The 26,026-nt window shown below is 47.1% G+C and overlaps 1 protein-coding gene across 2 annotated transcripts in view; it reads right to left on the bottom strand.

Moving 5' to 3' along the window:
* The window catches only part of LOC146869657 (transcription factor CP2-like protein 1), a 126,164-nt gene that overhangs the window by 9,448 nt on the left and 90,690 nt on the right, over positions 1–26,026 (bottom strand). For both annotated transcript variants that reach the window (XM_085609526.1, XM_085609538.1), the window contains exons 10-11: positions 10,477–10,570; positions 4,287–4,377 (exon numbers count right to left, since the gene is read on the bottom strand). In XM_085609526.1, the coding sequence (XP_085465652.1) occupies positions 4,287–4,377; positions 10,477–10,570 (185 nt within the window). The remainder of the gene's footprint in view (positions 1–4,286; positions 4,378–10,476; positions 10,571–26,026) is intronic.

Below are 26,026 nucleotides of genomic sequence, written 5' to 3'. Positions count from 1 at the left end.
GTAACATCATTTCTGCAATGCCGATTAGTTTCGGTCATGTATCTTTCATAGTGTAGCCCATCTTACCAAGTTATGTGGAGGGCAGTGATTCACTATTTGTGTGAAACTATAAAATGTGCTGTTTTAGGATGTTTGCCAGAGCTTCTTCCCATTATTACTGTGCAGTCTATATGACAGATTGCGATTTGACTCTTATAATTAGAATATTTTTTAATTTTCATGGCTGGTCTTTGAATCGTGCCCTGAGTGAGTTTTCCTGTCTGAATTTTCCTTTATTGGCTTTAGGGCTCTCATGCTTTGGGACTCACACAGCCCAAGCTGTCCAATCAGCTTTTATTCGTGGAAAGTACCGACACATATCTTGCTACCGACCAAACTTCAAGACTGCTGACACACACATGAGCGAACAGAGCCTTCTGACTACCAACTATCTGGGCATATGATTATATTACCAAGGACTATATTCACCACTTTTTTACGTATTCCAAATTTCACAGAGTCTTCTACTTTAAAGGATTTGGAATACACGTTCCCGCACATTCCACCAACATTAATTATTCAAGTGCAAGTGACTGCATTTCGAGCATTGCTACCAATTGTTTGGCTCTGAAGCACACAGGAACATGTATGGATTGGTGAATGGTGTGTTGAACGGTGCAGCCATTACATATGCAGGAGTGTGATTTGTAGTTTACTAATGGGCAACATAGATGCCTCCCATATAAGCTGTATGTAGTACAGGACATGCAGGGAAGCTGTGCAGGCTGGTCGGTGCATAGGGCTGTGCTCTGCACAAGAATTAGAGCTGCCCTCTAACTGTAGTGCAGCAAGCGGTAGGCAGAACTAGGTTAGAAAGAATATGTGATGCCTACCTACGTTTCATATGGAGCGGCTTTCTTTCTTTGTGCACGCACATACAAACCAGGACCCCACACCCTCCAAAGCATTACATGAAAGGAGGAACATGGCCTGCAGTTCTTTTAAGAACACTAGAAGAAATACATCATTCTTTACTGTAGCATTACATGTTCAAAATCAGTTCTTCGACTACTTACTTACTCTTCTGTGTCTATCAAACCCCTCTGCAGAGTTCCACACACACAACAACGTGTTTGTGCTCATATTAAGTACTACGTGATATACGACATTGATAAACAAAGTATACAGTAGTGGGAATCCTGTACTCCCCAAAGCATAAAAGCACAAATAAACAAAACATTTCACAAAGTAACACCAGTTTCCTAAGGACATATTAAAACACCCTAACAGGTCAAAGAATGGGGCATTAAAACATGCTCCAGAGATCACATACGGCATCAGAAGTAAGCTATATTTGAACACTGTATTATCAAATTACCTAGGGGGTTGGTCAACAGAGATGCAATGCAAAACAAATCAAGAGGAGCCAAGTGCAGGGGTGTGAAGTCAAACTAATAAAGCTAAAATGCAAAGACACATACTTTGGGGTTTATCCAATATTGATGTCATCAATGTCTGATTTATCAACCAGCAGCACTTCCAGAAAGCATTAGTCACAGAACAGTGGTGTACTCCCCCTTGTGGTGTCTAGATCAGAGAGGGACTTTTTACCATCTACATTTGACTGTTATAAGTAAGGAGGCGGGGGTGACCGTTATTTGTAAAAATATGTTTTTGTAGAAACAAGCAACGCAGTCTCGCAAAGGATCATACTTTAGGTGGCTAATCAATGTTCTTGCTTGCTAGTTAGGTCACGCTGAGTCAGCGTGCATGCGATGCTTGGAGAGACATTTAGTAGGTGAGTTTTCAAAGTGCTACTGGCTGGCCTAGCGCTTGCGTTCACGCGAGCGTGCACGCGTGAACCGCCAGCCTTCAGCGCCATCTGTCTTTCCTCTCGCTGCCTCCGCCCCTCCCCCACCTACACGCTTACAAGCGTTCGGTATTCTCCCAGTGGGTGCATCTCCGTCAGGCAATATCACGCCCACCTTAAGTTTCTCTTCCGTCGCTGCCTCTTTATAATTTTGGCTTTCCCCCTCCCTCCTCGCGTTAGAAGCCCTCCCCCATCCTCCGAGCAGAAGATCAGCTGTGGATTTCTCAGTACACAGCAGAAGGCAGACGCCAAGTCTCTTCCGTCGCTGCCTCTGTAGTCTTCAGTTCTTCAGGCGTTCAGTGATGTCAGGAGGTATGTTTTAGGGCTCGCTTGAACGATAGGAGAGTGGTGATAGCCCGCACGTTGGTGGAGGCCTTTGCAGGATGACGCCAATCTCTACGAGGTGCCCATGTGGCTTCACGGTTAGAATGTCGCTCTCAAGTTGTAAGCCGGCGTGTATCTTACTAGCGTTTATGAGATGTATGTTGCTGCAGCGCATTGGGTCTTCTTGGATACCAAGGTGAGATGTTTGTGATAGGCTCCATGCTCTTAATAAAAATCCTCCTCCTATTAAACATTGGTTAGATGTGAGCTCCTGTCTGCCCCGGTTGCTGTTTAAAATGTATGTACAATGACTTCATAATCTCTTACAGAGCCTGGGGATTCAGATGATTGGTAACGTAAACAAAATATTCTGTTTATGAAAACAAAAGCATATTTGAGACAATTTATCTTTAAATGATGCTAAATTGTCTCATCTGAAAGACTTCTAATTGTGTCATCCAACAAGTTAAGCCTTGTCCAAGCTCCACAACATATCGAGGGTGCTGATAATTCATCCGTTCAACTGCTCTGAAGCTATGCTTTACTTGGAGAGCTTTGCGTTCACCGCCTTCAGTAAGTTACCGTGGCCTTTGCTTAACATTGTGTGACTTTACAAATTGAGTCCTTGAAAATGGGACACAGAATGAGATCTGGAATATCTGCAAGTATCAGTATTTGCCAGCAATTTTCTCCTTGTACAGTTTAAGACTTGTTGAAATGTAGCTGAGAAAAATTGTGGAGGATGTGGCAATTACCACAAAGCTTGTGATCCCAATTCCTGTGCAAGAAGGACTCGCGCAGAGATTGGAAAAAAATGGGCCACTCCTAGTAAGGGCCAGTATGTGTGGGGGTAGCCAAGCAGTGTCTGTGAGGATGTCCTTCAGTGTAGGCAAACCGCTCAGCAGTTGGTGTTACTTTAGATTTTGTACACAACTGGTTATTGTCATAGGTGCAAGGATAAATTGGCCATTGGGCTACTTGTTATTGCCCTGGGTGTGAGGATAAATTAAGGATTGGGCTCCTTAATATTGCCCTAGGTGCGAGGATAAACTAAGCTAATAGGCTATTTGTTGCTGTCATAGGTGTGAGGATACATTGGGCATTGGGCTACTTATTGTCATGGGTGTGAAAATAAATAGGTCATTGGGTGCCTTGTTATTGGCATAGGTGTGAGGATAAATTGGGCATTGGGCTACTTGTTATTGTCATAGATGTGCGTATACATTGGGCATTAGGCTACTTGTTATTGGCAGAGGTGTGAGGATAAATTGGGCAATGGGCTACTTGTTATGGCATAGGTGTGAGGATACATTGGGCATTGGGCTACTTGTTATTGGCATAGGTGTGAGGATAAATTGGGCATTGTGCTACTTGTTATTGTCATAGATGTGCGTATACATTGAGCATTGGGCTACTTGTTATTGGCAGAGGTGTGAGGATAAATTGGGCAATGGGCTACTTGTTATTGTCATAGCTGCGAGGATAAATTAGGCATTGGGCTATTTGTTATTGGCACAGCACAGGTGTGAGGATAAATTGGGCACATGTTGGGGTACCTGTGTACACACCTTGTTTTGAAAGATTTCCAGAGTCACATACCGTCAGCCGCTCCAGTGTAGGCAAACAGCTCAGCAGTTGGTGTTACTTTAGATTTGTGTACACGATTGGTTATTGTCATAGGTTCGAGGATAAATTGGCCTTTGGACTACTTGTGATCATCATAGGTGGGAGTATAAATTGGGCATTTGGCTACTTTTTATTGCCCTAGGTGTGAGGATAAATTGGGAATTGGCTCCTTGATTTTAGCATAGCTGCAAGGATACATTGGGCATTGGGCTACTTGTTATTGTCATAGGTGTGAGGATAAATTGGGCATTGGGTTCCTTGTTATTAGAATAGGTGTGAGGATAAATTGGGCATTTGGTTCTTCGTTTTTAGAATAGGTGTGAAAATCTATTGCCCATTGGGCTGCTTGTCATTGTTATAGGTGTGAAAATAAATTGGGCATCGGGCTACTTGTTATTGTCATAGGTGTGAGTATACATTGGGCTACTTGTTATGGGTGCAGGTGTGAGGATAAGTTGGGCACATGTTGGGGTGCATGTGTACACACCTTGCTTTTAAAGCATTCCAGAGCCGGATACCGTCAGCAGCGCCGCAGATCTGGACAAGGTCACTTCGCGAAAGTTTCATCAAGTCGGAGCCTGAAATGGGAGAAAAATGTAGAAAACACAAGTTAATAAACAATCCCTCTCCATCCTTTATCATGCAAAAACAACAGTTGATGGACAGAATGCAGGACAATGTCATACATTCACCCCAGCACAGTGATCTGGGCCTAAATCCATCGTTTTATTGCTCACCATTCCATTCCAGTTTGAACCCAGCCATATGCAAATCAGTCTTGACCCTGTACCGTATGGGAACAGTCCAGCCCAAACTGCCAAGCCAGGTCCTCCCTGGACTGGAACCAAGCATCCTAGGACCGGTTTCGGGGTTTCACCCCTCTCCAGCCAGGATAGCTTGATTCCAGTAGCATGGAGCGCACGGGACTCACGTCTGAGCATACCCATCCCACTCGGGGTGACAAATGCAAAACAAGCATTGGCATAGCCAATAGGTCTCGCCTTTGGGACCTTATAAGTGTTTAGCTATGCAACAGTTGCATAACTAAATACTTATAAGGACCCAAAAGCGAGACCTATTGGCTATGCAAAGCGAAAGTGAAATTGATCGCGATCACGATCAAACATCAAAGCGGCCGTGAAAGTGAAAGTAATCGCGGTAAAGCGAGGCGCGCGCGCCCGCGCACATGCACTGTAGCTCTAGGCTGGCCTGGTAGCACTTTTTGGAGCCATCTCAATAAGTCTCGCCAGACCAGCACATGCGCTGGGTCAGGCGAGACCTAAACAACAGTTGATGGACAGAATGCAGAACAATGTCATACATTCACCCCAGTACAGTGATCTGGGCCTAAATCCATCGTTTTTTTGCTCACCATGCCATTCCAGTTTGAACCCAGCCATATGCAAATCAGTCTTGACCCTGTGCCTCATGGGAACAGTCCAGCCCGAACTGCCAAGCCAGGTCCTCACTGGACTGGAAACAAGCATCCTAAGACCGGTTTCGGGGTTTCACCCCTCTTCAGCCAGGATAGCTTGATTCCCGTGGCATGGAGAGCACTGCCAAGCCAGGTCCTCCCTGCACTGGAAACAAGCATCCCAGGACCGGTTTCGGGGTTTCACCCCTCTTCAGCCAGGATAGCTTGATTCCAGTGGCATGGAGAGCACGGGAGCCACGTCTGGGCATACCCGTCCCACTCGGTATGACAAATGCAAAAACAACAGTTGATGGACAGAATGCAGAACAGTGTCATACATTCATCCCAGTATAGTGATCTGGGCCTAAATCCATTGGTTTTTTTGCTCACCATGCCATTCCAGTTTGAACCCAGCCATATGCAAATCAGTCTTGACCATGTGCCTCATGGGAACAGTCCAGCCCGAAATGCCAAGCCACGTCCTCCCTGGACTGGAAACAAGCATCCTAAGACCTGTTTCGGGGTTTCACCCCTCTTCAGCAAGGATAGCTTGATTCCAGTGGCATGGAGAGCACGAAGAAGGGTGACATACCCTGAAGCCGGTCCCAGGATGCTTGTTTCCAGTCCAGGGAGGACCTGGACTGGCAGTTCGGGCTGGACTGTTCCCATGGGGCACAGGGTCAAGACTGATTTGCATATGGCTGGGTCCAAACTGGGGTGGTGTAGTGGGCAAAAGAACGATGGATTTAACCCAGATATTCAGACGCTGGGAGAATGTTTGCATTGTCAGCATTCCATCCATCATTTGTTTGCTGTAGCACTTTTCGCCCTAAGTGGGATGGGTATGCCCAGACGTGGGTGCCTTGCTCACTGTGCCACTGGATTCAAGCTTGCCTAGCTGAAGAGGGGTGAAACCCTGAAACTGGTCCCAGGATGCTTGTTTCCGGTCCAGGGAGGACCTGGAATGGCAGTTCGGTCTGGACTGTTCCCATGGGACACAGGGTCAAGACTGATTTGCATATGGCTGGGTCCAAACTGGGGTGGTGTAGTGGGCAAAAGAACAATGGATTTAACCCAGTTCTTTTGACTGGGGGAGAATGTTTGCATTGTCAGCATTCCATCCATCATTTGTTTGCTGTAACATCCTTTATCATGAGCTGTCAATCAAAACCAGGTACACCGACATTTTCTCAATCCTGTTGCATCCATCAGGAGGAACTGAGACCTCTGCTCGGTAATACCGCGTAGACCCAACTATAAGCAAACAAAACACTCACCATGAGCCTAGGAGATACTGTGAATGGTGGATCCTGTGACTGATTCTACTGAGCAGGATATTCCTGGGGGGTACAGATGCAAGACCTGAGTTCTATCAGCTTCACCCTCTTCTCTTTACAAGCATGTCTACTTGCAGAGTCCAGCCACACTTCTCTGGGCGCCTCTAGGAGACGCCCATCCACACATGTATTTATTTTGCAGCTTCAGGTGGTACGAACATAACCAAAAGAGCGCTTTAGAGACAAACCGCTTCAATATAAAAACATTTTCAATTTGTCGGATTAGCAAAAAATGGTGTGACAGAATTTTTTTGTTTTGATACCTAAAATATTTTATTACAAAGAGCAGCTTTGCTTGGATTGCCTTCCCTAAAAGGACATTATTCTTTTGTTTTGATACCGCCAGCAAATTTACATGTAGGCTGTTTCATTTTGTTGCATATATAGGAAGGACATTTTGTTTCTGGCAATGACAGGCAGGAAAGCTTACAGCCAGCATGGTCACGCTAGTCTAGCAGGAAGCCACACGGGGAACACGCAGAATTAGAGGTTTGGAAAGCATTGTCTAGATCATGAGACCATGGAGCAGACGATATGGCTGCCCCCTGTGTTGAGCAGGCCATTTGGTAGTGAAGTTCTGCACCATTCATAGCAGTCTCAGATTGCAGGTTATCTTGTGCCAGCCTCTGTGCTACCGAATGAGCTGTTCACAGCACACTCTGGGAGCAATGGCAGGCCTGAGCTGTACAAGTGAGCTGTGGGAGCACAGCCTGGTCTGATCCTGAACCTGCACTGGCTGCCATGAGACTTAACCAGTTGGGAATTTCACTTCACTATGCACTGCAAGCTCAAGGCACAGACCTGGGTGTATGGCTCGCCCCTGATCCAGCCATGGGGTTCTGGTGCTTGCTGCATATGTTCTTTGCTATGTATAGTTGGACTGTGAATTATTTTTGTCCTTTTATTTTTTTCGGGATTTGAAAACCAAACGAACAAAGACACTGGAGTTTTTCAAAATGTGTATATCTAAACACAAATCTGTGGATCCAAGGACCTGAAATAGGGATTTGCAAATTACAAAAGACAAATGGCGTTATTTTTCACTTTTGGGAGCATCATCAATCCATCTGGGATCCATGTACATCCTCCCTGGGGTATGGGATTCACCTCCAGCTCTCTTCCCCCCGCCCCCATATAATGTTTTTTCAGGATACAGGCTCCAGTGCCTGGTATCTTGAATGGCTGCCTCACCAAACATTTTCAGTTGTTGCCAGCCAATCAGATTGCCCGGATCCTCCAATCCTCTGAGACCCTGTGGATTCTGCATTGAACAATGAGAAAACCAGGAGCAGCTCCTCCATGTGGGTGGAGGAGCGTCACCCCTCTGCTTTCTCGCAGTGCGAGAAGCAGAAACATAAAATGGTATTATGAATACCATTTTATGTTTCTGCCTCTCGCACTGCGAGAAAGCAGAAGGGTTTGGGTGGTGGCGGGCGGTTCTGCTCTAGGGCAGGGGAGGAGTGGCTGGCCCACTTTGAGGGCGCGGACTATTTAGTCGGGCCCAGGGCCGACCAAACCAGTCATATGCACTCTGCCTTTTCTCCATGTAGGCTACATGGAGAAAATGGCCTCCCCATACACGCCTGTGTGGTCGGCGTCCCAAACAATCACAACGCTGCCATTGCAGCGTTGTGATTGGCTTAGGGGAGGGGAGGGAGGCGGCCTGCTTCCTGGGAGGAGCAGAGAAGCAAAGACGACGCCTGACCAGACCGTGCCGGCGAAGGTAAGTTAATTTTTTAAAAAAAATTAAAATTAAACCTCCCACCCCTGCGCTACCCCTCCCCTGCGAGACACACTCCTCCTCCCCCCGCGAGTAATGCCGGATGCGACTGGAGAAACAATGTTCTTTGAATTATGAGTCAAGACATGCCAAAGTTTCCGTCTCATTAACTCTTTGAGACCTGTCCAGCATCTCTTTGTAATGCAGAGTAGTTCTGATGGAGAACTCTGCATTAAAGCGGAGTTACACAAACCAAGCAAAGGCCCTCCTCTGTGTAAAGTTCTAGGTTCATGCCAAGTTTTCGTGTAACTCTGTTCAGTGTTTTTTTTCTGTACTGGAGAGCAAGTTTTCATCTGGGAGTTAACGCCGATAGTACAACCTTTTTACAGCCCCCAGGACAGATCTGCACAAAGCATCACAGGCAGCCTTTCCCCAATGCACCCGGCAGCCTTTCCCCAGTGCACCCGGCAGCCTTGCCCCTATACACCCAGGCAGGCTCCTTTCCCCTATACACCCAGACCCCTTTTCCCTATACACCCAGGACCCTTTCCCCTATACACCCAGGCCCCTTTCCCCAATACACTCAACAGTCTTTCCCCTATACACCCGGAAGTCTTTCCCCAATGTACCATGCAGTCTTTCCCATCTGCACTCCGCAGTCTTTCCCCTATACACCCGGCAGTCTTTTCCCAATGGACCCTGCAGTCTTTCCCCTATGCACCCTGCAGCCTTTCCCCTCTGCGCCCAGCAGCCTTTCCCCAATATACCCAGCAGCCTTTCCCCAATATACCCAGCAGCCTTTCCCCAATATACCCACCAGTCTTTCCCCTATGCACCCCGCAGTCTTTCCCCTATGCACCCAGCAGCCTTTCCCCAATTCACCCAGCAGTCTTTCCCCTATGCACCCACAGCCTTTCCCCTATACACCCAGCTGTCTTTCCCCCATACACCCGGCAGCCTTTCCCCTATGCACCCCACAGCCTTTCCGCTATACACCAAGCTGTCTTACGCCCATACACCCGGCAGCCTTTCCCCAATACACCCCGCAGCCTTTCCCCAATACACCCCGCAGCCTTTCCCCAATACACCCCGCAGTCTTTACCCGATACACCTGGCAGTCTTTACCCGATACACTCGGCAGTCTTTCCCCTATGCACTCCACAGTCTTTCCCCGATACACCCCGCAGCCTTTCCCCAATACACCCCACAGTCTTTCCCCTATGCACCCGGCAGCCTTTCCCCAATACACCCGGTAGCCTTTCCCCTATGCACCCCTCAGCCTTTCCCATATACACCCAGCCATCCTTCCCCCATACACCCAGCAGCCTTTCCCCTATGCACCCTGCAGCCTTTATGCTATACACCCAGCTGTCTTGCGCCCATACACCCCACAGTCTTTCCCCAATACACCCCGCAGTCTTTCCCCAATACACCCGGCAGCCTTTCCCCTATGCACCCCGCAGCCTTTCCACTATACACCCAGCTGTCTTTCCCCCATACACCCGGCAGCCTTTCCCCTATGCACCCTGCAGCCTTTCAGCTATACACCCAGCTGTCTTGCGCCCATACACCCCATAGTCTTTCCCCAATACACCTCGCAGTCTTTCCCCAATACACCCCGCAGACTTTCCCCTATGCACCCTGCAGCCTTTCCCCTATGCACCCTGATGCCTTTCCCCTATACACCCGGCAGCCTTTCCCCCACACACCCAGTAGTCTTTCCCCTATGCACCCGGCACTCTTTCCCTCATACACCTGGCAGTCTTTCCCCAATGCACCCGGCACTCTTTCCCCCATACACTCGGCAGTCTTTCCCCTATGCACCCGGCACTCTTTCCCCCATACACCCGGCAGTCTTTCCCCCATTGCACCCGGCAGCCATTCCCCTATGCACCCTGCAGCCTTTCCCCTATGCACCCTGATGCCTTCCCCTACACACCCGGCAGCCTTTCCCCCATACACCCAGCAGTCTTTACCCTATGCACCCGCCACTGTTTCCCCCATACACCTGGCAGTCTTTCCCCTATGCACCCAGCTCTCTTTCCCCCATACACCCGGCACTCTTTCCCCCATACACCCGGCAGTCTTTTCCCTATGCACCCAGTACTCTCTCCCCCATACACCCGTCAGTTTTTTCCCTATGCACCCGGCACTCTTTCCCCTATGCACCCGGCAGCTTTTCCCCACAGCACCCAGCGATGTTTACCTGTGAAGTTGGTGAAGAGCCTGCAGTAGCTGGAGAAGCGGTTCCGGACGAGCCACTGCTGTGTGTCTGTGATGGAAGAGGCCAGACTCAGGACCTGGAGGAGAGAGCAGCAGAGTGAGGAGGGCTGGATATTCTACTGAGGAGCAGGAGCAGCAGCGGGCAGGGGTCACCTGCAGGTCACAGGGTTCAGTCCTTGAAAGAGAGAGCTGAAGATTGTGCACACTCTGCCAAGAACTGCATGCAATGCTTGGGGAAGATGTTTGAACCCCTACAAGGGGGATTCAGGGGCTGCTGGCTGCTACATCAAATGTCCTTAGTGACCTAGAGAAATGTGACCCTAATGTTTAGGGCGCCCTTCCTGTACTGCTTTTCCCTATTGGATGACCAAAAGAGCATGAATTAGAACATGCCGTGCCGATTTTCCTATTCCAACTGGGTCTATTGTGACGTTGTCAAGTTTAGTTTATTAGTCAATTAAAACCATAAACAAAATCACACGGTTAAAAAGTACATAATAAATGAAAAGTAAAATGAATGAAAAATGGGAAAGTCATACAGCTGGTACAACCTCGACTCTTCACGCTACATACCCTTTGCTTTCTTCAACTTTTCTTCCTGGAAATTTTAGTCAGGATACCAACACTAATCTATGCTAGATAAAAAATGACTAAACATGAATCATTCATTACCCTGACATCTAAAAAGGCAAGCTTTCTGCACAGATAACTAAAATATCCCTTAAGTCAATGAATATATATAATTAAAATACCTATAAGGAGGACTAAGAAAAGGATGAATACGGTGCCAGATGGACTGTGAAACCCACTATTAAAAACAATTATACAAATATTCACATCATTAGGAATACAGAAATAGATAAAATAGTTATCTGAGTCTAATGGGAAAGGAACCTACTAGTTTTAGTCCGTAGCAGCGCGCCCTTCAAATTTACTGTGCGTGCTCGGTTTACATTAAAACTTTCCGAGTTATTACAGTTTAGAATTACATGCAGGGACCACCTCCAGATTACACATCGCATATCCTATTAACTGATCATTTTCTTAAAACAGGTCAATAGCTGAGTCAGTCTAATGTTCAGCATGGTGTTGATTGGGTTCATGGATTCCACCAGTGCGTGCCTGCAGGACCTAATTCCCCGTTCAAGGAACCCCCGCCTTAATAGAGCTCTTCGTTGAACCATCAAAGCAGGACAAACACAGACAATGTGAAGCAGAGATTCAGGCCCCTGGTGGCATAGACGCCAGGACTGGTCTTCACTTTAATGGGACATCTTCCATTTTGGCATGAGGTCTAGCGTGGGTATTTCTCCAAATCTTAGGGCCAAAAACGACTGTTTGATCTTCCGGTGGTAGGGTGCAGCTAGCAAGGCTTACTCTCTTAGAGTAGAATACGATTTCAACACCAACCACCCGTGGCAACGTTTTAACAGGGTATCTTTGTCTGCCATCCAACTTTGCAGTTTTGTAGATTTATTTACAATCTTTTTAAAGATTTGCGCAGAGATATTAGAGTTCCAAAGGTCACCCAGATCAAGTGTCGTAATGCTGTTTTCTAAAAAAGTCTTGTAAGCACAGTTACCCCTTTGCAAGTTAATTTCAGTCCAGACTAGATTTGCCAGAGTATTTTTCTGCTGCTGCTCGCAAGTTATAACATAACTTTACAAACGCCGCTGGCCTAGCGAGTGTCTGTTTTGTAAGCAGAAATTCTAGCTGGGTTTGCGCCGGTGAAGCCGACTTGGGGAGCCAAAAAATTTGTTTATAGGCTCTTATCATCAGTTTTTCCAAAAAAAGAGCATCATCGCCCAACATAATCTCCATTCCATATGCAAGAGTTGGCAACAGTTTGGCATTCAGAACTGATCCCATGGGCTTTAAATCGTGACCTTTAATAGATCTGGCCAGTGATGAGAAGCCGTAATTAAGGGCCTGCGCTTTCGCCCTAATCGCCTTCTTCTGGGAAACAAAGGAGGAATTTGCGTCTATTTTCACTCCTAGGTATACGTAGAGTTTGACCTCCTCAATTTTGTTTCCATTAATAACCCATTTTCGATTTGTCTTGACGGGACGATTGCACACCATCACACGTGTTTTTGAAAAATGTATTTCCAGGCCGTTCTTTTCAGTGTAAGCTCCCATTGTCTATTGTGACGTGTGAGGCCTCAATCCACCAGGAGGAGTAGGCGGTGACCCGGAAGTGTTATCTGCAGGTTGGCAGTGTGTCACTTCCACCCGGGGACTCTAAAAAAGGGTCACATGGGTACTCATGGGGTCTGCTGAGGTTTATTAATGAGTGGGTTCCTTAGTGAGAAAATATGCTGGATGTTTGGGCTAAGGAAGGGTGAGGTGATGACTAGTACACAGTTTCGGTGAGAAACACAGCTTTAATGAAGTTAGGCAGAGCACAGAGCGTGGCCCCTCCAACGCCAGCCACAGTACAAACTGTCGTTGGTGGAACCCACGCATGCAGCTGACAATGGGAAAGAAAACTGGGGATAAACACACCATGAGGAAAAGAAGCACTGCTAAAAGTAAGTGCAGCATTACAACACCCCCCTCCCTTCTACCCAAAAGTCAAGAAAGAAAAAGAACCAAGAGATAGCGCAAAGGAACAAAATTAGAAGGAAAGAAATACCAAAGCAGAAGGAAAGAAAGAGAAATCAAGTATGAACAAAATCCTCCAAATAACGAGGAGGTCTCCGTAACCTGGGAAGCCTGGAAACACCCACGCACCCACCAGTAGGAAGATCAGGGGAAAAAGAACTAGAAGCATCCCCAGAACCCATTTTTCTTCTACTCTGAGTCCCAGAGGAAGAGAGTTCAGCATCACTCATCAACATAAAACCATTGAGATGATCATCAGAATGAACAGATGTAGGTTCATGTACGACAGAATCCACCACCACACCCCTGCGATACAAAGCAATCTTGCGTTTGTTCCATTAGTTGCCATTGTCCAGAAGAACATAACTATCAAACACTTGCTTGACCCTAAAAGGGCCCCAAAACTTAGATAAACCTTTGCAAGGTCTGCCATGTCTCACTTTGATCCAATCTCCTACCTGCACACCACCATGGTTGACTTTGTTGTTCACCACCTGGGAGATTTGCGGCTTGGGAGAGACTAACCAAGATGGTAGGAGTTTAGTACCAGGCTTTCTTCCACGCATCCTTTCAAACGGGGTGGCACAAGTGAGAGGAATTGACACTTGTACGATGAGTCCAAACCATCTCACAGACCATCACACCAACATCCTTACCACTCTGAATAGCCATGGTTATGGTCCCCTTTACCATCCTGTTGGCACGCTCAACCATGCCATTGGCTTGAGGGTTATAGAGCGCCGTGCGATGATGAACAATCCCACACTTAGCCAAGGAATCCATCATCTCATGCAAAACCAGCTGGGTACCATTATCTGTGATCAGGGTGTGGGGAAGACCCTCCTCATGAAAAATTGTCCTCAGTTGCTCAATGGTGCTCTTCGTAGTGATATCGGACATGAACTTGACAATGAGCCATTTAGAATAAACATCAATCAAAACCAAAGCATTCCTCAAACTTTCCTCCACACCATGCATTGGGCCAATGAAATCAAAACAAACAGTACTCCACGGAACACCTGGATCATCAATGTGACACGGGGTGGCATGACAGCCAGTCTTGAGCCTCTGCTCACTTTCTCTGCAAACCTCACACCCAATCACCCAAGAAGTGATTTGCTCGTCCATACAAGGACACTAGAAATCCTCACGCACCCTTTTCTTAGTTAAGGTTTGGCTGAGGTGCCCTTCATGTGCAAACCCTATAATCCTGGATCTTAAACCCTCGGGAGGCCCAAACTTATCATTCCTCATAAGGACTTTCGCACCATTCATGCTCAGCTCATCCAGAATCTCAACATACGGTCTCACAGAGGGTGCCAGAGTGCTCTCCCTACACTCCCCCTGAACCAACATTCTTTTGACACATTTAAGGGTATCATCCAAATCCATAAAATGACACCAATCTGCAGACGAGAAGACAGAAGCAACACACTCCTCAACATCACACAAAGTGGCCAGAGCACCATCAGACTCCCCACAGACCTCTGAATTGACATCACCAGATACCCTAAGAGACAAATGAGACAAACAGTGTGCTTGAGCATTCTTCCACCCAGGAATGTGAGAGACACGGTACCGATATTCTTGGAGTCTAGAAGCAAGTCTGGCCAGCCTTGCAGATCCTTTGCCAGCACCACCAGGACTAAGTACCTTGACTAAGGGTTTGTGGTAAGGGTTTGTGGTCTGTACGAATACAGAAGTCAACACCCCACAAAAAGGTTCTGAAGTGCTCCACCGACCAGGCAGCTGCCAGAGCCTCACGCTCGATGATCGAGTAATTGCACTCACACTCAGACAGAGAGCGTGAGGCAGAAGCCACAGTTCTTTCACTAGCTATGTGCATTTGGGAAAGCACCGCACCAAGTCCACAAGCACTAGCATCCACAGTCAAAAAGGTCTTTAAAAGGGAGTCAAAGGGAGCCAGAACATTTGCATCGCAGATGTCCTTCCTAATGAAATCAAACGCTCTTTGCTGGGCATCAGCTCAAACAAATGAACACCCCTTCCTCAATAAGGTCCTGAGAGCTTCAATTTTAGAGGCAAATCCTTTTACAAATTTCAAATAGTACTCTATCAATCCTATAAAAGACCTCAATTGGTCTTTATCGGAAGGAACGGGAGTACATCTAATTGCTTCTAAAAGATCTAACTTTGGCCAGACACCCTGGCCGGAGATGGTGTGTCCCAGGTATTCAATTTCTTCCACCAGAAACTTGCACTTTTCCCTCCTGAGAGTAAGGCCAGCCTCCATAAGCCTACTCGAAACCTCCCTCAACGTTTTGTTGTGTTCAACTACGGACTCTCCAAAAACCAGAATGTCATCCTGGAAGAACTTTACATTTTCCAGGCCCTTACAAATACCAGACATGATGCGCTGAAAGACACTGTCAGTGGACGAAAGTCCGAAAGGTAACCTGGTAAAACGAAAAGTACCCTCCATTGTTATGAAGGTCGTGAGATTTTTTGAGTCATTATGAAGTTTGATCTGGTGGTAAGCACTCTTCAGATCAAGTTTGGATAAGTACTTTCCACCCTTCAACAAAAGTAACAATTTGTTAATGTCTGGGAGAGGAAAGGTGTCCGCAACAACATGCTGGTTTAAGCTACGAAGGTCCACACAGAACCTGAGCTTGCCATCGCTCTTCTTCGTAATAATGATAGGAGAGACCCACTCTGACGCCTTAACAGGTTCAATAACCCCTTCATCAAGCATGTCATTCAACAATTTCTTTCCATCGTCCCTAACCACAACAGGAACTCTTCTAAACTTGCGTTTCACCTGAATAGTTCCCTCCTGTAACACTATTCCATGAGTATAACCCTTCAAAACACCCACTTTTTTTTTTTAAACGGCTTACGAAGCGAAAGGACCCTCAAGGACGCCAAGCTGCATCAGGGGGAAAGCTGCTGAATCGCCCAGTTTCGGGACTGCGAGGACCACGGTGCTCAGCGCCAAATCAAATCGCCTCACCTGGCTCCTCTTCCCGACCCCGCCTCCATCAACCTTTGATTCAACGCCTTGCGGCCACCGCTTCGCGGGAGCCGTTCGCAGGCGCAGACAGTATAAATCACCGGCTGGGACTTCACTTTTGTTGTGACTTATGAAGCGAAAGGACCCTCAAGGACGCCAAGCTGCATCAGGGGAAAAGCTGCTGAATCGCCCAGTTTCGGGACTGCGAGGACCACGGTGCTCAGCGCCAAATCAAATCGCCTCACCTGGCTCCTCTTCCCGACCCCGCCCCCTCTCGCCCTCGCTACCATTGATATTATTCTTCCCTAACGCGCTAGCGGAACGCGCGCGGGTCGTAGCCCGGGGCGAAGACCGGGCAAAGAGCGGGCCGTTTGTGGCCGTTCGTGGACGGCCGAGGACGGGACGGGCCACCCCCCTAAGTGTGACTCTGAACCTGTGAATCAAACATTTGCGCATTTGTGAGTTTAAGTTTTATCGCTATCGGGTTGATAGCCTTATGTTGTAGCTGTTACCCTTTTTCAGCATTTTAGTGTTTTAATCTTTATGTGTTCTTAGGTGTATTATCCTGTATTCTTTGGTCCTTTGTTACTTCTTCTGGCTATCCCCCTACTGCTTGCTCTTTATTTCTGAGTATGACTTCCCTAAGGTCCGGTAGGAAGATTGCTCAGAGTAGTAATGGGAGTGGTGTAACAGGGACTCTTGACAATTTTATTACAAGAGCAACCTGGGTCCTTGAACAAGAAATTATATTAACTGAAAAAAGACTGTCCCTAGAAATTTCTGCTAAGAGATCGTCTCTTGGCAATATTTTGGCAGCCATTTCTCCTGATGGTAGGCAGCCTCAACCAATTTTAGATAGACCACTTAATGACTTGCAAGGGTCGCCGGACATATTAGCACAGAGTCCGCTGGATAACTTACCCGATACTATAAACATTTCTGAATCAAGCGGTCTACCCCTAAATACTAGTGTGATCCCTTCACAGCCCATTACTGTGCAGCCTTGTATTGATACTCTGAGTCTGGGCAGTAAGTCCAAGCCTATTCCTGTGAAAAAAAACCACATGGGAGTGTTCTCTAAGGGCAGACGCGCTAAAGTGTCTAAAGTGTCTAAATTGCCCAAATCTGTAATTCAATGTGACGCTCCTAACTCTTATCCGCCCCATAGTTCAATTCCCGTTAATGGGAGTCCCAGGTCCTCTCATCCTCCCACTACTCTGCCTACTGCCAACCCCATGCCCTCTGGCCTTTTTGAGCTCAAAGAGCAATTACTTAAATCCTTTTTCCTACCCTTATAAGAAAGAGTCAACAGACTCTCTACTTCCATAGGGAAAATTGAGAGTATGGTGCTTACCAATACGTCTCTATTGGAGAAGATTTTAGCGACCCCAACTGGCCTAAAGATTCCACCAACCTCCGATGTTGCAGTTAAAACGGGGATTGTTCCTAATGGTAATACTCCTTTGGCCAGCGCATCCTCCAATTCCCTTGTTCACAAAGATCATGCTGTGGAGGTTTCTCATCCTCATGTTAGCACTGTTATGTCAAAGGATCCAGCTTGTTATGCTACTTCTGATAAGAGTAATACCATAATCTGCCAGCCTATAACAGAGGGTGATGGTCATCTCTATAAACCTCCATGTATTAACCTTCCTCCTGAGTCGCAGCCATACACTATCATCATGGCAGGTGTTCCACGGCTCCCCCAGGCTAAGCCTGAGTCTCATAGCGAGCTGAAGAATAAAGTAATACATTGGTTAAATGGAAATAGGCCATTACCGGCTAGATTAAGTGCCGAGATTCTGTTCGTAGGGTGAGTTGGGTGGGAAACAGGGCTAAGAAAGTGGAGGGAGATTGTGTGATAATAAATTTTCGAGACCCAAGGGTAGTGAGACATATATGTTCCTACCCCAATATTTTGAGCGACACTGGAATATCCACTCTGGATTTGTCATATTTTTATCCTCACAACCCCTGTGCTATATCCAGTGACATGTCTACAGGCTGGGAAAGGGTCAATAGGAGTTTCCGTCCCCAGCCAAGATTCGATTTTCATCTCCCACTGTCTAATTTCTTTGCACCATTGAACACACTAGAAGGGGTAGATTGACTGCCTTCAAATCTAATTAAAAAATATGGGTTGTGTTTATGAGGCTCTTGTTGGCCCTGAAAGTTCCGGGTTAGTAAGCAGGGGCGGGTTCAGGGGGGTATATATGGACACGGGCATTATATTCCCCAATTATGCTCGTGTTCCTCAAATAGCCCCCCTTATTAATTCCGATCCCTTATTACCAGTTCTGGAGTGTCTAGATATGAAGGCCACCAGTCCTGTTATCCCAAATCAACCGAGAATTGAGACGGTATTCCGTACCCGTACGTCATACAGTGACAGCTCATTGACTACTTACACTGTTCCCTGCGCCCCTGTGCTTGAGTATAAGGGCCCTGGCATTACCGTTACCTATCCAGCCGTTCTGGGTTCTTTACCTGTTCCTCTGCTGACTGACTCTTCTAGCTCTCCCCTACTCACTTTGGCCTCTTGGAATATTGCTGGTCTCCGTAGTAAAATAACTAACGAAGACTGGTCCGCCTGGGTAATCACCCAAGATATCCTTGTCTTCCAGGAAACCTGGGCCGTGGACCCTATTTCTTTCTTAGGATATGTAAACTTTTATAAGGGGGCTTCCAGTGGAACAAGGGGCCGCCCTTCGGGCGGTCTCTGTATATGGGTAAGGCAAACCCTCAAGTGTAGTCTTAGTGAACTGGTCATTGACAGCCCTGATATACAGATTATCTCATTGCAAATCAATGATGACCCAGAAATCTTGATTATAAATGTATATAATAGGGGCCTCCCTGGTGGGCGTGGTACAAACACCTTCTTGCAATTGGATGGGTTTTTGGACACTGTCAACATATGTACTAATGTGGTAATACTGGGTGACCTAAACTGCTGTTTTGAGCCTCTGCATACTGCTCGGGATTCACTCACATTGGAAGTGGATGCAATCTTGAACATTCCTCCTCTTGATCTCCCCCCTATCAGGAGGTGGACCGAATCAGCTATCCAGTGGATGAGCTTATGTATGGAGCGTGGCTATAGGGCTGCCAACGGACGGACTCCGTCCGATAAAAATGGCAAGTCGACTTTTTCCGATGGTCGACGTTGTAGTAGCAGAATCGATTATGCCCTAATCAAAGTGGAGTTTTGGCCCACACTTTGTGACATGGTGGTTTTAGACCGCCCAGAGAGTGACCATAACCCATTAGTTTTGAGTTTCATATTTTCCCTAGCCCATAGAAATAAACCCTCAGAGATAGTGACTGCCGACGCACTCCTTACTAACAACCAACGGAGAGTGCGCTGGGACAAGGTCGCCATCGACAGTGTTGTACTATCTGAGATCAGCTCTAAGGTTTCTTGTGCATTGGTGGACTTAAAGGCTCTTCGGAACCCAGAGGATGTTGTCGGTGAGTCTACCCAAATACATGAAAATCTATTCTATGGCCTCAAGTCTCTCTTTTCTAAACCTTGTAAGGCCAAGAAATCACTTACCTTAAAACCAACTTCTTGGTATAATAAAGCTTGCCGTGAGTCTTATGGCAAACTGAGATCTGCTATCACTACTAGAAATCAGCTTGCCATTAGACTAGCCAGAAAAGACTACAGCAAGGCTAAAGTCATGGCCAAACAAGATTGGGACAATGACCATTGGAATGACCTTTTGGCTGCTAGTAAACATAGGAATTTAACCCTGTTTTGGCATATTGTTAAGTGGGGCAATTCCCCGAGCACCCAGGTCCCTACAAATCATGTACTCCCGGACACCTGGGTGTCGCACTTTGAATCTCAGTTTTCGGATACCAACTTGGCTGAGGGGATCATCCCCCCATTATCCAGGGATTTGTCCACCTCCCCGACTTTTAAATTTGATTGTGAAGAGGTTGTGTCGGCTTTAAGTAGGGTACCTAGTGGTAAGGCACCAGGCATATATTGTGTTCCCGCGGACCTCTTCAAATCCGACCTTGGCAACTGGGTGCCTTACATCGCACTCTTAGCAAATGCTGTTGCTAAGGGGGCTGCCATTCCGGATTCTTGGAGGGGTGCTGAGATTTTGCCCATCTTTAAAATAGGTGACCGCTCCTGCCCGGGGAACTACCGCCCAATTAGTCTAATTGACTCTGTTCAAAAAATTATTGCAAGAATGATCCTGGCAAGAATCCAGCTCTGGATCGAGCAGGAGGACATCATCTCGCCCCTGCAGGCCGGTTTCAGATCTTGCACAAGTACCATTGACCAGGCGTTCAAGTTTCAACTGATCGTCTGGAAAACGGTTTATTTATGTGGTGGTACACTATATGCTGCCTTTGTAGATCTGCTGTCAGCATTTGACTTAGTCAATAGGACTAAACTTTGGGGTGCATTAGAGGAGCTAGGGATGCCGACAGATCTCTTGAACATCGTCATCAGGCTGCATGAAAACAACTTTGCGCAAGTTCGATGGGGGAAACAGGGGCAGGTTACCGACAGATTCAAAGTTAGTAGGGGTGTCAGGCAAGGGTGCGTCCTTGCGCCTACTCTATTTCTGTTATTCATAAATAGAGCAGTGCAGTACTTTTCATCTACACCTACGGACGCCCCCATGTTGGGAGGTATTAAAATCCCACTCCTCATGTTTGCCGATGACACCCTACTCCTATCCCAGACTTTGTCTGGGTTACAGCTGGCTTTGAATGTTTTTGTCAACTTCTGCTCCGACTTTGACCTGTCAGTAAATGTTTCAAAAACCAAATACATGGTCTTTAATAAAGGGAGACGTGTGAAAGGCCATGTGTCCATGAATAACAATTTACTCGAACGAACTAATGTCATGACTTATTTGGGGGTGGTTTTTGAAAATAAGTTGGACTGGGGGCCGCAAATAGATGTTTTAACTCTTAAATTTGTCCAGCTTTCTGGGTGCCTGATTAAAGAACAAAAGCAATCCCAGTCGAAAATGATATGCCCTCCTATTAAAATCTATAATGCAAGGGTTAATTCAGCGATTCTATACGGCGCTGAACTTTGGGGTTTTGCTGATCTTTCTCCCTTGGTTAAGGCACAACGTAAATTTTTCAGAATGATTACGGGCCTCCCCTGCTCCACTCCAGTGAAACCGCTCCTGCTGGACCTTGGCTGTCATTCCTTTGACGACATTGCTAGGTTTAAACCACTGGCCTATTGGAGGAGACTATGGACGGTCCCGGAGTTAGGCCCCTATGCTAAGGCATTTCTCGATGTCCGGTCCATTATGGGAGCCGGTAACATTACTTGGTTCAGGCAAGTTAGTCAATTTTTGGAATCTATGGGTCTGGGAATCTTATGGACCAACCCGGCTACTAACCCTTTTTCCCCCAAGAAACATTTTAAAAGCCTTTATTGGTCAATGGTGCTACAAAAACATTTATCCTTAGTTTCAGCTGAGTCCTTGTCAGGTAGGTTTCTAGAGCATAAAGACACCCCTCTGCTAGAAGCCTACTGGGACATTATTACCAGGCCCAGAGACAGGAAACTATACCACCAATTTAGAGTTGGCACCTTACCGACTAAATCATTTACAAAAAAATGGAAGGGTGCAACCTGTGATTCTTGTAGCTGGTGTACTGATTGTGCTGACTCAGTTGGGCACATATTTTTTGTTTGCCCGGCCTATGCTGCTCCCCGGGCTAAGTGGCTTAAACCCTTATGTCGCACATTGGGAACTAGACAGGGGTTTGTAGCCCTACAAATTCTGAGATTCGATACTGGTGAATGTGTTGTAGTTGCTGTGGCTAAATTTCTGGCCTGGGCATGGTTTATTAGAAACAGGAGTCATTCGATTTTTGTGTTATTTACGAATTTATTTTAATTGTGTACACTGGATTTATTGTATTACCTAGTATGTTTGCATTTCTATTCTGTAACTGTCTTTCTTGATGAAATATTTCGATAATAAAGACTAATGAAATGAAATGGTTCAATAACCCCTTCATCAAGCATGTCATTCAACAATTTCTTTACATCGTCCCTAACCACAACAGGAACTCTTCTAAACTTGCGTTTCACCTGAATAGTTCCCTCCTGTAACACTATTCCATGAGTATAACCCTTCAAAACACCCACGTTTTTTTTTTTAAACGGCATCCATTTCTGCAAGGATACTGTCCGTAGCAGACTCATAAGGCACACACAAAACATGACCAGGAGTATGAGGATCAGTAGCAATATGAAGATCGAATTGGTGACTCCAGCCTAGGATGGGTGGGCCATCTTCTGCCACATAAATGTTTCCTTGAACTTGTCTAGATTTGAATACAATAGTAGCAGAAAAGAAACCTAATACGCTTCTTCTCTCCCCCTGGTAACTCCTAGGGTCAATGTCCTTGGGAAGAAGAGAGACCTGGGGCCACTCCTTCTCCCACATCCACTTAGGCACAATGGTTTACAAAGACCCACAGTCCACCATCAACTGCACTTCTTTGTCTAAGATCTTGAAACATGCTTTGGGGCGGCTCTTCCTCTCCAGGCCCTCAGTGCCTGCAGAACCTTTAAAAGATGGTCGTCACAATCTTCATCAATACTGAAGTCCTTCGTAACAGCAACCCTGGATTTACTGAAGTCCCTGCACATGCAGGCATAGTGACCCTTGCGGCAACATTTCCTGCAATCTTGTGTAGAAGCATAGCACCATTTTACATCACTAGAGTGGAAGGAGCTGCCACATCTAGAACAACCTTTGGGCTTGAACGACTTTTGTGGTTTAGTATTAGGCTTATCGCTCAACGTTTTGCTGGGTTCTTCCTTCTTCCCGATGGCTGCAACGGCTCCATCAGGATTTTCCACCTTGCCCATCTCTTTCATGCATCGATCAGACTCCTCAACAACTTTTGCAATGGAAATGGCGTCTTTCAAGAAAGGATTCTTTGCTGCCCACTGAGTCTTTTTACTTTGGCAATGAACTTTGAGATGGCCCCTTATCAGTTCATCAGTCATCTGACCAAATTTGCACTTTAGTGACAACTCCCCTAGTACTGATATAAATTCATCAAGTGATTCTCCCTGTTTTTGAGGCCTAGTGTAGAATTTGTACCGCGACATAACTACATTTTCCACTTTGACTATTCTTTTCTCCAAACGAAGTTTTGCTTCTGTAAAAACATCCTCAATGGGGTTATTATCATTACCTACCATTTGAGGTGTGTACTTGAAGATGCGATGGGCTTCTTTGCCAATGGTGCTTAACAACAAGGCTTTCTTCCTTTCTGGTGAGAATTCAAGTCCATCCAAAGCTATGATATAGTTATCAAATACATCAACCCATTCTTCCCAAAGCATTGAAGGTTGTGAGCAAGGGACTCACGTCTGAGCATATCCTGCCAACTTAAGGCGAACAAAGCGGTACAAAAGGGGGTGGTGATGGACGGAGCATCTGGTTCTGAGTCCCTTGCTCACTTTGCCACTGGATTCAAGCAAGCCTGGCTGAAGACGGCTGAAATGCCAGAAACCGGTCCTAGGAAGCTTGTTTCCGCTCCAGGGAAGGCATGGCTTGGCAGTTCGGGCTGGACTGTTCCCATGAGGCACAGGGTCAGACTGATTTGCATATGGCCATGTCTGAACTGGAGTGGCAGAGTGGGCTAAAGAACGGTGATGGATCAAACCCAGATCTTTTGACTGGGTGTGAGTGTTTGATTGGTTCTGATGCTCCGTCCATCACCACCCCCTTCTGTACCGCTGAGTTCCTACGTATGCACCACCTGTGGCTGGCAAGCGTCGCCAAAAATGTGGTGATGACTAGTACACAGTTTCGGTGAGAAACACAGCTTTAATTAAGTTAGGCAGAGCACAGAGAGCGTGGTCCCTCCAACACCAGCCACAGTACAAACTGTCATTGGTGGAACCCACGCACGCAGCTGACAGTGGGAAAGAACACTGGGGATAAAAACACCATGAGGAAAAGAAGCACTGCTAAAAGCAAGTGCAGCATTACAACAAAGGGCACTCGAATTATCCCATCCGTGCACTGTTTGCACATATGTATGTCTGCATGGGATATTGGTATAGCGCAAACTGAGCACTAAACAAGGGCAAAGGCAGCAGGGATTCAGAGGGGTCGTTAGTTAAAGATATCATGCATTCGCTAGGTTTGTTTTAAAACTGCGAAGAGCGGGACTTCTGGTACCAGCAAGCATTGCTTTGAGAGGAGACAAACCAGAGCGGGGTCAACTAGAAAACGTCTGACTCCAACACCCCGAGAAATGAGAGGATAGAAGCACCATATCCACTGTCCACCACAATGTAAGATTAGGCATGGTGTGTACACAGTCCACCCCAAAGTAAGACCAGGCATGGTGTGTACACAGTCCACCTCAAAGTAAGACCAGACATGGTGTGCACACAGTCCACCACAATGTAAGATCAGACATGGCTTGGCAGTTCGGGCTGGACTGTTCCCATGAGGCACAGGGTCAGACTGATTTGCATATGGCCATGTCTGAACTGGGGTGGTGGAGTAAGCTAAAGAATGATGATGGATTAAACCCAGATCAGTTGACTGGGGGTGAGTGCTTGCAATGTTGAACACTCCGTCCATCATCTCCTTTGGTTTTGCTTTGTTCGCCCTAAGTTGGCAGTGTATGCCCAGATGTGGGTCCCTTGCTCACTTTGCCACTGGATTCAAGCTAGCCTGGCTGAAGACGGCTGATTAGCCACAAACCGGTCCCAGGATGCTTGTTTCCGGTCCAGGGAAGACATGGCTTGGCAGTTCGGGCTAGACTTTTCCCATGAGGCACAGGGTCAGACTGATTTGCATATGGCCATGTCTGAACTGGGGTGGCAGAGTGAGCTAAAGAATGATGATGGATTAAACCCAGATCAATCAATCAATCGATCATTTCCATTTGTAGAGCGCGCTACTCACCCATGAGGGTCTCAAGGCGCTAGGTGGGAGGGGGGGGGCGCTGCTACTGCTCGAAGAGCCAGGTGTTGAGGTGCTTCCTGAAGCTGAGATGGTCCTGGGTCAGTCGTAGGTTAATGGGGAGGGAGTTCCAGGTCTTCGCTGCCAGGTAGGAGAATTATCTTCCCCCGGTGGTGGTTCTGCGAATCCGTGGGACGATGACGAGGGCGAGGCTGGTGGAGCGAAGCTGGCGGGTGGGGGTGTAGAACAAGAGGCGGCCGTTGAGGTATTCGGGGCCCATGTTGTGGAGCGCTTTGTGTGCGTGGGTGAGCAGTCTGAACGTGATTCTTTTGTTGACGGGGAGCCAGTGGAGGTTCCTCAGGTGGGTGGGTATGTGGCTGTGGCGAAGGATGTTGAGGATGAGTTGTGCGGAGGCGTTCTGTATGCGCTGGAGGCGATTCTGAAGTTTGGCAGTGGTTCCTGCGTATAGGGCGTTCCCGTAGTCCAGCCGGCTGGTGACGATGGCCTGGGTGACTGTTCTTCTGGTTTCTGTGGGGATCCATCGGAAGATCTTTCGAAGCATGCGCAGGGTGTTGAAGCATGAGGATGAGACGGCGTTGACTTCTTTGGTCATTGTGAGGGAGGAGTCCAGGATGAATCCCAGGTTGCGTGCGTGGTCCGAGGGTGTCGGTGCAGTGCCCAGTGCCGAGGGCCACCAGGAGTCGTCCCAGGCAGATGGGGATTGTCGGAGGATGAGGACCTCCGTCTTGTCCAAGTTGAGCTTAAGACGGCTGTGCTTCATCCATTCTGCTACCTCTTTCATACCTTCCTGAAGGTTGGTTTTGGCGATGGCTGTGTCCTTGGTGAGGGAGAGTATCAGCTGGGTGTCGTCGGCGTAGGAGATGATGTTGATGTTGTGTTTTCGTGCGATGGTGGCGAGGGGGCTCATGTAGATATTGAAGAGCGTTGGACTGAGTGAGGATCCTTGAGGCACGCCGCAGATGATCTCGGTGGCTGCAGAACGGAAGGGGGGGAGGCGGACT

This window comes from Triturus cristatus, chromosome 1_1, assembly GCF_964204655.1.
Source record: "Triturus cristatus chromosome 1_1, aTriCri1.1, whole genome shotgun sequence".
Classification (NCBI taxonomy): Eukaryota; Metazoa; Chordata; class Amphibia; order Caudata; family Salamandridae; genus Triturus; species Triturus cristatus.
The sequence above is the reverse complement of the archived record's forward strand: the minus strand, read 5'-3'. Positions and strand labels throughout refer to the sequence as shown.